General features: G+C 37.2%; 1 protein-coding gene across 5 annotated transcripts in view; it reads right to left on the bottom strand.

Annotated features, from left to right (window-relative positions):
- Nucleotides 1–13,335, bottom strand: part of ttll5 (tubulin tyrosine ligase-like family, member 5) — a 73,334-nt gene that overhangs the window by 33,357 nt on the left and 26,642 nt on the right. For all 5 annotated transcript variants that reach the window (XR_005130838.1, XR_005130839.1, XM_017690846.2 and 2 more), the window contains exons 15-26: nucleotides 12,372–12,463; nucleotides 10,895–10,930; nucleotides 7,952–8,050; nucleotides 6,865–6,956; nucleotides 6,537–6,599; nucleotides 6,069–6,101; nucleotides 5,602–5,753; nucleotides 5,295–5,514; nucleotides 1,254–1,371; nucleotides 601–747; nucleotides 360–454; nucleotides 89–243 (exon numbers count right to left, since the gene is read on the bottom strand). Coding sequence is in view for 3 of the 5 variants with exons in the window: in XM_017690846.2 (XP_017546335.1) it covers nucleotides 89–243; nucleotides 360–454; nucleotides 601–747; nucleotides 1,254–1,371; nucleotides 5,295–5,514; nucleotides 5,602–5,753; nucleotides 6,069–6,101; nucleotides 6,537–6,599; nucleotides 6,865–6,956; nucleotides 7,952–8,050; nucleotides 10,895–10,930; nucleotides 12,372–12,463 (1,302 nt within the window). In the remaining 2 variants the exon portion in view is untranslated. The remainder of the gene's footprint in view (nucleotides 1–88; nucleotides 244–359; nucleotides 455–600; nucleotides 748–1,253; nucleotides 1,372–5,294; nucleotides 5,515–5,601; nucleotides 5,754–6,068; nucleotides 6,102–6,536; nucleotides 6,600–6,864; nucleotides 6,957–7,951; nucleotides 8,051–10,894; nucleotides 10,931–12,371; nucleotides 12,464–13,335) is intronic.

Raw genomic sequence — 13,335 nt, 5'->3', positions numbered from 1 at the left:
ACAGACTTGTATATGTATACTATATGCAGTGTTGCAACAAACTATTCATGTATAAATATATATTAAAACAACAAAACCAATGACTCACTTTTCCTGGTTTGATGTTTTGCTGGTTCTCCTGAGCCCTTCTGGCATTCTTTGTTACTGTCTGTCTCAGAACTCTGAGATTTGGTCCCCAAAAACACACTGGCAGATTTGTTCTTGTGTGTGTAAAAAGTCAGGACTTCTTCTAGATCACTTTCACTTTGAAGAGGTGAGAATGAAAATTGATACAATCATTATTTACACAAACATTAAGTGATGCTTGCATAAAAGAAAGCAGTATGTGAGTCTGAAAGAGTGATATTTAGTACACCAACCTTGCTTCCAGAATAAACTCCTGAAATACATTTGGATTGATACAATGATCTTCATCTTTAATCTTCTCCAAACTTTTGACCATTTGCTCAGTCTCCTATGTATGTTACATTTGAACCAATAAGTTCACAACATTTATTTTTACCACAACATTTATTTTTTTCTCCTTTTTATGTAGGTAGGAATGTGCAATATACTGTATTATAAAACATAATTTTAGATGTAAATTATGTCAAAATAAACCTTGTTATAGAAGTGGATGAATTCCCCCAGTTGATGGGACAATATGCGTTGACGGTCAGGCAGGGAAAGCTGGCAGCTGGGCAACACCACACGCATGTCCTGCTGCAGGTTACTGGCAGCTCTCTTTAGGAAGCGCATTACCAACTCCTCCAGAATGACAGAGTTGAGTCAGGCATGGAAAAATTAAACTCCTGACCAATGGCTATGCAAACAGTTTCACGTTTCTCTTTTCTTCTGAAGCTAAAGCAGAAGAAACTTCCATGGAAGCCTTTTTTTATTTTTTGGGGGGGTGGGGGGGTGGGGGGGGTGCGGGGGTGGTCAGTATTTCATAATCCAGTTGCAGCATTTTTCTGCAGTGCAATCATGGACCTCATGGAACAATATGCATAATCAGCAGAGAGATTTGAACAATTGTTCTAAAACAACTAGCTGGAGAGCATAAGTACAGCTCCCATATTCTGGTTTAATCCACCACAAAGCATCTCATCATCATCAATTTATTGAACTCATTGTTTGTAAGATTTATTCAGACATACTGGGTGGATGTAAACATTAACTTGACTCATTTTTAAAAGCATATGGGCACTTTGGGCTGAAAATTTCAAACTAAAGCTCAAATGACAGATTATAGAATAAATTCTAAAGTCATTTACCATTTGGTCATTGTCCCTCTCTGATGAGGCAGAGCTACTGTTTGCTCTGCTCTCTGCAAGCAGCCTCATCTGTACTCGGTGGAGGTAGGAAGAGAAGGCCATTCGGGCCTGCACCTTACTGCAGAGGAAAGAGGGAGGGTGATGAGGTCACAGGGGGAGCAGAGGTGTAGAGGGAGAAAAGGTTAAATATTTCTTCAAAAAACAGCATGGGCATAAGATGAGGAAAGCAACATGCAAGAAGGAAGCATAGTGAAATAAACATAAAACAAGATGGAGAGAATGAAAAAGATACTGCATAAACCCTGACAGCTAGACTAGCTTGCTAGAGCATCATGACAAGGAAAAAAAATACACTTTGAAGCCTGAAGAGAAATGAACAGTTTCACACAGTACACAGAGTTTGTGTTTGCCCTTAGGAAACTCAACAAGACTTATGCACATCTCATTTGTTTTTACAGGTTTGGCATGACAGATGAAACAAACAGTGGTATGTGTCAGTGTAACAAAGTATTTGTTGATATCTTTCTTCAGGAAAAGAAGGACTTAAATTCAGTCAGAAGACTGGTGAACTACTTAGATGTCCTTGCAGAAAATGGGATGGGCAGTGGGACTATAATGCAACAGAAAAATGTTTTGAAAAAAGCTGTCAAACACAAACAATGATGCACTGTACTCTAATTGCCCAGGTCCCTTTTCGGTCCTGGCAAGTACAGAGGAATTTCTACAAACTCAGACTTGTCATTATAATTCCCTGCTCAAATTACAATTTCTGACGCGCTTTATAAGTCATGGGGAGACTGGTGTCTTTGTTACACTTTCGACAGGAGTATGTAATATTCATTAATGTCACAGTATAAAAAGAACAGGTCTAAATATTTTTGTAGGGCTATTGCATAACATGAGGGGGGAGTGAATGTGTTTCAAGTGTTTCCAGGATCCTGCAAATTGTTAAACAAAGGAAAGACAGTCTGACTCCAGTAATTAGGCAGCCAATCTGAGCCAGACTCTCTACATGGAGGTCAGGGTTGACCTGCAGGATTGGTTGGCTGGAGAAGGATCCACTTCCTGTGTGAATGAGGTAGACACTGTGGAGTCGTGCAAAAGGAGTGAAAACATGCTGCGGCAGTGGATGAAAAGGACAACACAGCGCTGCCAGAGTTTTGTCCTGAGCTTTCCTTGTCTTTCTACTGAGAGTTTCCTTACAGTAACTCAAGTTCTCAAAAAGTTTATACTGTTTCAAGTGAGTGTGTGCATGTGTGTGTGTGTCTGTATGCGTTTGTGTGCATTTTAGAAGTCAGTTTATTAAAGTTGTCTATTTTTCCACGTGTTTTGTCCCATACAATTTACCAGAGTAGGAACAGTCAAAGTCAAGAAAAAGAAAACGAAGCTAACAACAGAATGGACTCAAGAAAGGCAGTCAAGAAAGCATCTCAGAATAAGATGTATATATACACAATGCTCTGAAAAAGCATTTGTCCCTTCCCAGTTTTTCTATTTCTACATATTAGTCACACTTGAATGTTTTAGATCATTAACCTTTTTTAATATTAGACATTGATAACCCCAGTAAACACAAAATGCTGTCTGTAAATGATGATTTCATTAATTGAAGGAGAAATGTTGTTCAGCCCTACCTGGCCCTGTGTGAAAAAGCACTGTTGGGTTAAATTTCACCAGCCACAACCAGGCATGATTACTGCCAGACCTGTTGAATCTAAACATCACTTAAATACAACCTGTCTGGCAATGTGAAGCAGGCTAGAAGGGTTCAAAAAGCTGCATGATGCTACATTCTAAAGAGATTCAAATACAGATGTGAAGCATAGTCACTGAAAGCTACCAGTCTGGAAAGGGTTACAAAGCCATTGTTAAAGATCTAGGACATCCACGAACCACAGCGAGAACCATTATTCACAAATGGAGAAAAAGTTGGAACAGTGGTGAACCTTCCCAGGAGAGCCCCTCCTCTAAAAATTTCACCAAGAGTGCATCGATGAGTCATCCATGAGGTCACAAAAAAACCCAGATGAGAGATCTAAAGAACTGCAGGCCTCATTTGTCGTAGTTAATGTACATGACTCCACAATAAGAAAGACACTGGGCAAATATGACATCCATGAAAGAGCTGCAATGTGCAAACCACTGCTGTCCAAAAAGAACACAAAGGCTCATCTCGCATTTGCCAAAAAATACCTAGATGACCCCCAAGACTTCTGAGATAATATTCTGTGAACTAATGAGTCAAAGGTGGAACTTTTTAGAAGACGGGTTCTGTTACATCTGACGCAAAGCTAAAACCACATTCCACCACAACATGGCGGTGGTAATATGATGGTTTGGGGCTGCTTTGCTTCTGCAGGAAATGGATGACTCGTCATAATTGAATTCTGCTATCACAAAATCCTGAAGGAGAATGTATCATCAGTTTATGACCTAAAGCTCAAGTTGGACTATGCAGCAGGACAATGATCCGAAGTACATAAGCAAGTCCACTTCTGAATGGCTCCAAAAGAAACAAAATTAACATTTTGCAGTGGCTGAGTGACCGGGTCCTGACCTGAATCTCATTGAGATGCTGTGGTGAAACCTTAAACGGGCAGTTCATGCTTGAAAGCCCTCCAATGAAGCCAAATTAAAACAATTCTGCAAAGAAAAGTGGGCCAAATTTCCACCACAGCGATGTATAAAACTGATAGCATGTTATCACAAATTTTTAATTGTAGTTGTTTATGCCAAGAATGTTACAGTTATCAGATTTAGGGGCAGTTACTTTTTCACAGGGATGATATAGGTTTTGAATGAATATTTATCTAAATTAAATGGAATGTAAATTTAAAAGCTGTGTTAACTCATGTTGTCTTTATTGTATATTAAGATGAATTGGATGATCTGAAACATTTAAATGCGACAAATGAGCAAAAATAAAAGAAATCAGGCGAGGGGTAAATACACAGCACTGCACTATATCAGCAGAAAACAAAAAGCAGTGTATTCCACAAACATTTGAAATAGTCAGCCAAGAGGAAATAGAATCCATCCAAAAATATCCTGACCTCTACAGCTACGATGGTATAAGATAATATTATTAGGTCGGCGCTAAGCAACCTGGAATTCAGGATGGTAACAGTTTTTTCTAGGATAAAAAAATTTAACGCAACAAAAATCTGAGACACTAAGGCACTAAACTTAAGTATAATACATATTCTTTAAATGTTTGCTGCTTCATTAAACTCACTTATTTCATTAAAATCACCTAGTTTATCATGGCAATATAAATATTATAGTTTCAATGACTTTCAGTCACCACTTTCAAAACATAACGACAACAGTAAGACACTTCAATAAGATACCTGCCTTGTATCTATCCGATTTCTCCATTTTATCAGGTCCACTTGCCATATAGGTGAATTTTGTAGTTTTATAATTATAGAATGCAGCCCATCTGTTTCTCTGCATAATTTGCCCCTTTTTTTACCATGTTCTTCAATGGTCAGAACCCTCTCAGGGCAGGTATTATTTGGGTGGTGGATCATTCTTAGCACTGAAGTGACACTGACATGGTGGTGGTGTGTTAGTGTGTGCTGTGCTAGTATGAGTGGATCAAATAATGCAGTGTTGCTGGAGTGCTAAGAATGAACCACCACCCAAATAATACCTACTGTAAAGGGATCCTGTGGGTGTCCTGATCATTGAAAACCAGAGTAAAAGGGTGCTAACAAAGAGAAACAGATGGACTACAGGCTGTAACTGTAGAACCACAAGGTGGACCTACATGGTAAGCTGATCTGAAAAAAATGGAGAATAATATACAAACTAGGTGTACTTAATGAACTGGCTAGTTGGTGTACATTATATTTAAGTACTTACAGAGTACATTTTTATTTTCTCCACACAAAAAGCAGACTGCATGTAGCATGTAGTCACTCACTTTGAAAAGTTAAATAAGAAAAGAGTAACACCAGAACCTCAGCAAGCAAACAAATATTCAATGACATTTATAAGCAAAGGTCCCTAGCGAAAACATATATTGTCCACACTGACCTGAGATCCCATCCCTGCTGGAGAATGTGCAATAGATCCACTTTAGGTTTGCTGACCCTAACTAGAAAGTGTTCTTCAGTTTGGACATTCTCTGTCGGGATGGGCTGAGAGTCTGTGTGTGAAGTTGTGTGTTCCTGGTTTTCCTGTGGCCTTTGCTCCTCTCCTTCATCTGCTTCTTCATTCTCACTGCCGTGTGGAGAAGATGGTGAGAGTCGTCGACCTGAAGACAGAGGTGTTTAGTAGAACAATGCTATTTCCGTTTCTTAGATTGCTTGTTCAATGTTTTATGCAAAAAGTAGATTTTTACCGGCTTTCTTCCTTCCAGTCATGGCACAGCCAGCTATATGCCTTTGTCTGTATCTTCGGGCCTCCAGAGAAAGCAATTTCCTCTCATACTGGACTTCGTGACAAGTTTTAAGTGACTCAACCTCCAAAAGCATATTACCTTTCAACTTATTCCTATAAAATAAACACATATACCAAATGTAAATACTGCACATGCTGTACCAATAAACAGGTCCTTTTCACATAGGAGCAAAAAAGTCCTCAAAATAATAAGTTCCACTATGTCAAATAACTCAAAACATACATCTTAAACACAATATCAATGAGCCATAGCTTCTCCTCCAATGCATAAAACAGAGTAAATCTAGAAAAAACTCAGATAACATGACAAATTGGATTCTTAGGGCATCACAAGATAAATAGTGATTAAAACTAGCCAGAACCTCCTGTGAGAAATAATATTTTAGATGTGCAGTTTAGTGTACCAACCTTGCTTGTGAGTTTACAGATGTTTTTCCTGACCTGAGGAATAAAGCACGGTTTAAACATTTTAGGAAAAAAACACGCAGTTCTGGAAAAACTACTCTAAAAAACAGGTGTAGATAAGACACATAATGTCCACACATTCTTAAAAGCACTGTATGATTCAGTATTTATGATTCACTGCTGTACGTTTTCTGGGAAACATTTTTATCAACCATTTTTAGTATCACATAGCTTTTTTATTAAATATTCTCAACTCTTCCAACATCTTTTTTTCCTATTTTGACACAAGACAACCCAAGCCACACTGCCACATAGACAGTCTGTTCATTCTGGAAAAGCTAACACTCTACTAGTAGTGTACATATATTGTTACCCCCACCTATCAATCTCTAGACAAAATATCAACTAAAAACCTAAAATACAGACCACATTTCCCTCAAAAACATTCCCAACCGCAGTGGAAAAGCTCACCTTCCATGGAAAAGTTTATTAGCCAACATGGAGTTCATAGATGTCTTGTATTCCAGATAACCACTGAGACGGGGACAAATGCAGAGAGAAAGAACATTATTACATAACCAATTTCACCCAAGATCTCCTAGCAGCTGCTAAGTACTGAGTGTGTTTTAAATAATGAAATCGCAAACAAAATAATAAAATCTTTACTCTTAACAAGCAGTGTGAGAAAGGTAAGGTGGAGCAAAAAAAAAAATACATGAGATCTAAGACATATTTTATTCATGTTTTTAAAGCAACTTTCTTGTCAATGTTGTTTTTTTTTCCTCTGACGTCCTCTAACCTGTAAAGTTCCCAAGTTTGTGGTGTGGGGAAAATGCGGATGAATCCACCTCTCCTCTCATGTTCTTCCTGTGTTCTCCTCAGAACTTTCATCTGGCCAAGATAGGAGAAACATGACATTCAAGATCAAATTCAAGATCAACAAAACACATGTTAATATTGATAGTCTTCATAACCTTAGAATGTACATTTTATTGATTATGTGATTGTGCAAGGAAGGTTGGCACAACAAAATCTGAGTTACATGTAATTAAAATAGCAAAGTGCAATTATTAGATAATTTTGCTAGACAGTACAAACAAAAAGAATGTTGTAAATCCACAGCTCTTGGTTGGATATAATCAACAAAAAGCTTTTATTAATTGCAATGCCGTGATCATGCATAATCACACGGTTAAATGATTTATTATATTTCTAAAAGTGTATATTTATCAGGGATGTAACAATCACGTTGCATTGCTACATTGTGACTAACACATTAGCTTGTGGCTAACACTAGCATATTAGTTCATGGCTAAAGTATTAAATTGGTACACTATAAAGCACAGCTTTTGCTTAAAATATTGAACTATTTAGAGACACATTTTTAGCCTCTTTAACTTTATCAGTTACGGTTGATGTGCTTAATTTAACATGTTGCAAAAACCCTCACTATATATGTGTATGTATATATATATGTGTGTGTGTGTGTGTGTGTGTGTGTGTGTGTGTGTGTGTGTGTGAATGTATACATATATATATATATATATATATATATATATATACACACACACACAATAACTGTATTTATAAATGTATTTATTGTTTTATATATGATAATGATATGATAATAGTATGACAAATAAAATGATGGTTCAGAAAACACTACTCAATTAACTGATTAATCTTACTAAAGGATAAGTCTGTGGTTATATAAGGAAAAAGCACAAGTTCCCTCATGTCCTTGTGACATTCAGAAGCAACAGTGTGGGCCATTGCAACTGCCTGACAGGTTTGTACTTAGGGAAACTGCCTACAACAGTGAAACAGTTTTATTGGCTAATGAAATCAATATGTTTGTTTATTTGTATGTTTTATTTAGTTTATACCTCTTCTGCTGTCAAGCCCAATGTGTCTACCTGCTTGACCTCCTGTTTCTCTTTCTGCTCTTCAGCATCAGTGTTGGTGGCAGACAGAGGTCTCTGACACTGGAAAAGATAAAGAGAGCAGTACATTCACTTGTTTGCACAACATTACCTCAACTTAACTCAATCATTATTTTTATTAGACTGCTGCTTTTAAGATATGCTATCTAAATGTACTCTAAGAAGCCAATACATTCCACCACTATTACAGTGTCTGTATTATTGGTTTGTCACAAAACATATTATATTGCTATACTTCATGATATATTGCATGAAAGTGCATAATAATGTTTACCCATTGTTTAATATTTGCTAATTATTTTGGAATTCTTAAATGCAACACAGTGCCCAAATAACCATCTAACATGAGACCATATGGATTGGATTAACAATGAGCTCATGAGCAAATGCCTTTTTTATTTATTTATTTTTTAAATATTTACTCCATTATTCCATACAGACTCAGGATCCTGGACAAATGATCCATAGATGGCTGTATGGAAGCTTGGAATAAGATTTTCCTACCAGGATAGATTTAACAAATTGACGGAGGAATTGTGACTTTTTAAAATATTGATTATGATTTAAAGTTTACATTTACAAAACTGCTGCTACATAAATGTCATAGCCACAAACATACTATTTCAGGAAAGTGAGGTAAAGGTTTATATACACAGGCAAAACTAAACAAAAAAGGAATCCTCACTGCAATCCCCTTCTTGGTTGCTTAAATAAATGTCACGTTCCATCTCCTTTGGCATTCTTGCCTGGCATTTTTCCCTGCCCTCCCCTTCTAATGGCAAGCATTGCCACAGGAGATTGACAGTTTTGAGTAGGCTTTTGACTGTGTGCCAAGAACCATCATCTGACCCCCGAGGATCATTGGCTGCATTTGTCATCTTAAATAACATGGGGATTACATTTAATTTGTCTGACTGGTGCCGGGCTATCATAGCAGCCAAAGACTGAGTTGTAATCCCCTGGAATAATCTTGCACAGGGCCTCTAATCAAGGAATCAGCAGGCAAAGGCAAGTTAAAAACAGATCCAGAGACTACAGTGTCTTTTTTAATTCAAATTCTACAGAAAGATAAAGGTAGTTTCCACTATACCCACTAAAACATGCATGAGAGCATGAAAAGAGTAACATCTATAGCTCACTCTGAGTGACATATTTAATGGTCAAGGATTACAAGTGCTCAAAGAAAATGTGCTGCTTTGATTTGTATGTAGAAACTCTACATAGAAAAAGACACAATGAAACTGTTACTTCATACAGACATTTGTTCAGAATCAGGTTTCAGTTCTGTGAAATATACAGCCACTGAGTGAAGGAAATATACTTTTTTTAGTTTTCAGACTGCAAGAGAAACAACACCTAAAGTTACTAACATACTGGGAATATTATATCTGTAGATAATATGCAAAGCATTGATTTTAGAAACAGGTAGATAAAGGTAGCTATTTTCACAAAGTTAATTATTTCTCTAAGCAGCACAATTTGGCTGCCATGCTTTCCCTATAGTGCTGAGATTCCAGACACAACCTAATTAAATATGGAATATGGAATGATGGTCCCAGTTCCAGTTGAAGGGTGGCCTCTATGGTGCCTATTTCATGTCTACAATGAAGAGTAGGGTGGCTAATCGACTTGTCATCGAAAAAAGAAAAAAAAGCCAACTTGTATGAGGAACACTAAGAAGGTTGACTGTGACATTACATACTTTAATGGGAAAATCAAGCCTTACAGTAATTCAGTCTCATAAAAAATTCCATGACTAGTCATGCTGTGTCGACTAGCGGAACATTAACTAATGTTATATAACTAGATTAATACATGAAACACTTAACAAAGAGTGGTCCAGTGGAGCCAAATGTTGCCATGCTGCCTCATTCTTTATTAACTGGTGGTATGTCAAAATATTACAGTAACTAACTTGTGGGGTCTACACCAGCTGCTTTATTGCACTAATTAGGCCATCTTCTACAGTAGTCACACTTATCACAAGACATGAAATCACAAGCAACATCATAACACCAGCACTGTAGGCATGCTGTTGACACAATGCAGATAGAATCATGTTTTTATTTTGTTTCTGTATTTTTTCCTCAATTGGGAGATTCTTTTTGAAGACACTTCAATCTTATTTCTTAAAAAAAAAGTATAATAATAATAATTTTTAAAAAATTGTGCAATTCAACCCTTCAAAATACCTCTTCAGTTTGGGTTGCCCAGGCATCTAGTCTAGCTTTAATTTGGATTTGCCTGGTCTCTTTTAAGAAGAAGAAGAAAAAAACAGAGGCTACTCCAGTGTTTTTATATAATCAGGGCAAATATATTTGTTAACAATATCAGGCCAGAATTTTTATATTATTACATCCCTCCATTTTGTATTTAGCAGGAGTATGGCATCAATAAAATGCCTAAATATAAGTAGAACAGGAATTAGTGCCTATGTGTCTGCCAAGTGTTCTGATCATGCTGATAATGCTTCACAAGCATGATTTACATGAAAATCACTATGGGACTTTTCATGATAATAAGGCTATTTTCATTCATCCATCCATTTTCTAAGCCGCTTCTCCGTCAGGGTCGCAGGGGGGTGCTGGAGCCTATCCCAGCAGTCTTCGGGCGAAAGGCAATAAGTCTATTTTACTCAATACATTTTAGCCTCACTACTACTGAGCTCTACAATACACAAAGATCATTTTCGTTCATGCTACTGTAAACATTGACCACCAGAACAAGATTAAATATCAAAGCAAATTAATTTCCACTAATAAAATAAATTTTTTTAGCACCAGCACCCTCTTACCAATGGTAGGCCATGACAATGAAGCACAGAGGAGAGAAAAAAATGAGATTCCATTAGTCTGTTATTTTCATGTTAAAAGGAGGCAAACTTACCATTTTGGATTTGGCAGACTGCACAGAGGAAGGCCGCTGAGACAGCAAGCAATGAGACAAACATTATCATAGCAAGGTTGAAAACTACACTAAAATGTCAGCTATTACTCTCATTTGCCTACCACAGTAGTTACAGGCTAGGCATTCCAAGATCTGAACAAGAAGCACAAATGAAAAATTATACAGCATTATCAATTGCTGACCTAAAGTGGTCTCCACAACAAACACACAGACATCCACAAACATTACTCCTGCCAGCTCTGTAACAGTAACACTATCTGTGCTGCTTCCTTGGATCTGAGGTCCAGCAGAAAAATGTCTGATCTGATATTGAGTTAGTTGTACACTTCTGTTTGGGCCTGGGTGAGAGAAGAATATGAACTGCATGTACCAACATCATGCAGCAAAAACCAAGCTGCTCACTAACAAGATTAAAAATGAATTTATCATAGTAGGGTGGTTAAAGTTAACACGTTAACACAACAAATGATTAAAAGCATTTTTGTTTTGAACTCCATTAACATTAAATCTTCCTAGTTTGACCCTTTGAACCATCTGCAGTTGTGTAGCTGCATGCTGTATGCTATTCTTGAATCATCGATTGTAGGCCTCTCATTCAAATATAGCATTTCAATGGCTCTTAAAGCAATACCTTCAGCACCTTTGGTAGATTAGCTGGATAGTGCTGACAGGAGACCAATGGATGATTTTACAACCATCTACAACTGTAACAAGAATCTGCAAACTGTTTGAGCGAGAACAGGCCTACAATTGCTGAAAAAGTCATTGACTGAGACCATATAAAATAATTTGGGGGAAGAAGCCACTCCTTTTTTCCTAAGTGGAAATGGCCTAAGTAACTTAGTAAATGGCCTCATCTGGTTCACTGCATTCCTGAAATTTATTCCCTCTGACCATTTCTTAACTAAAACTCATTGGACTATAGTGATCTTTGTATTTAATACACAATTGTGTCATGGTGGTGAAGACAGCAGCATATTTGGTTTTGAGATTATTTTTGTCTACTCGTTTAGCTGCATATAATAAATTATGCTGCTTTTAGAGCAAAAATGTTGGTGAAAAGGTCAATTAACACAATCATACAAAACATAAGAAAAATCTTGATTATTTATTTTAATCATTTGACAGCCCCATATAATACATACATTTCAGTTCTCATAATTTAGCATAATTTATCTTTCAAAACACTACTTCTGTCCATGAACCCTAGAACCTTGTGGGAAAAAAATCTCAAAGTAAAAGCAAGTAGGACCATGCAAAAATGACAGTTTGATAAATACAAAATGCTATTTAGCATGACACTAATATGAAAAAAAGCTTTTTTCAGATTTAATCATAAGTAATGCTTCACAAAGTTCTTGACAGCAATCACTGCAATTTGTAAGTGAGTTAGAGTGCTGGAAAAGGCAAAACCTTGGAAAACTAGAGAGGTTAGCAATCAATCAACATCACATACCTGACTTTTTTGGGTCTGATTCTTCACACTAGGGTCAAGCCCAGTTTTATCTGACCGCATCTGTTTCAGTCCCGGGTCTTGACATGTGAACCCTGGAGGCAGAAAATATTTAATGTTTATTAAATGCATGGTTCAAGAAAAACAACATATTTAATCCTGTCATAGCTTTGACAAAATATTATTCTATAAGAAATAATAAATAAGGTGCTAAGAGTGTTAAATATAATCTCAAAAGTAATCCCTAAATCCATCCAAATCTATGACACAAAGCATAATCATTCTACTCAGCTGGCATGTAATCCCCTAGAGATTTCTGCACTTCTGAATCTAAGCTGTCAGCCTGTGATGCATACATGTCTGCATGCAGCAATTATTCAAAACATAGCAGGCTAACCCAAACCTGACAGTCCTACAAGAAAAATGCCAGCACTGATGCTACTGGCCATACTGTCACTATTTACAAGTCTGGGTCACAGCCCAGCAAAATCAGGGTTGGTTTGGAGGAAAATGGATGGGGTATGTCTAACACGCATACACCCACTCCCTCCATCATCCCACCCCCTGGCGCCACTAATGCATCCATCCAACAAAAACTAGCAATTTATGAGCACCCCATCTCCCCTAATGTGTCCTGGGGGCAATAAACTGGAACCAGGAGCTGACAACTGCACAGAAAAACCATTACTATGCATCACTCCCCTGGCATCAAAAGAATCAACCACAAAAGACAACTCTAAACCTTTTGTTGTTATATAAGCAAAGAGAAAAAAAAGCTACAGGCATACCTATCGTGTTAATTCTAACTTCTAAACAAGCTAACCTAAATAAGAAACATAAAATGCAACTTCAGAGGCATAACACTCATGACAATAAGCTAGCTAATTTCATCCTCCCATGAAATCAGCAGACCAAGGTGCATGCCTATGGGCATTTTATGACAAGCCTAAAGAATGTTAGGCAGTGT

The sequence above is a fragment of the Pygocentrus nattereri genome, chromosome 10, assembly GCF_015220715.1.
Source record: "Pygocentrus nattereri isolate fPygNat1 chromosome 10, fPygNat1.pri, whole genome shotgun sequence".
Taxonomy (NCBI): Eukaryota; Metazoa; Chordata; class Actinopteri; order Characiformes; family Serrasalmidae; genus Pygocentrus; species Pygocentrus nattereri.
Note: the sequence above shows the minus strand (reverse complement) of the source record. Positions and strands in the feature narration are given on the sequence as shown.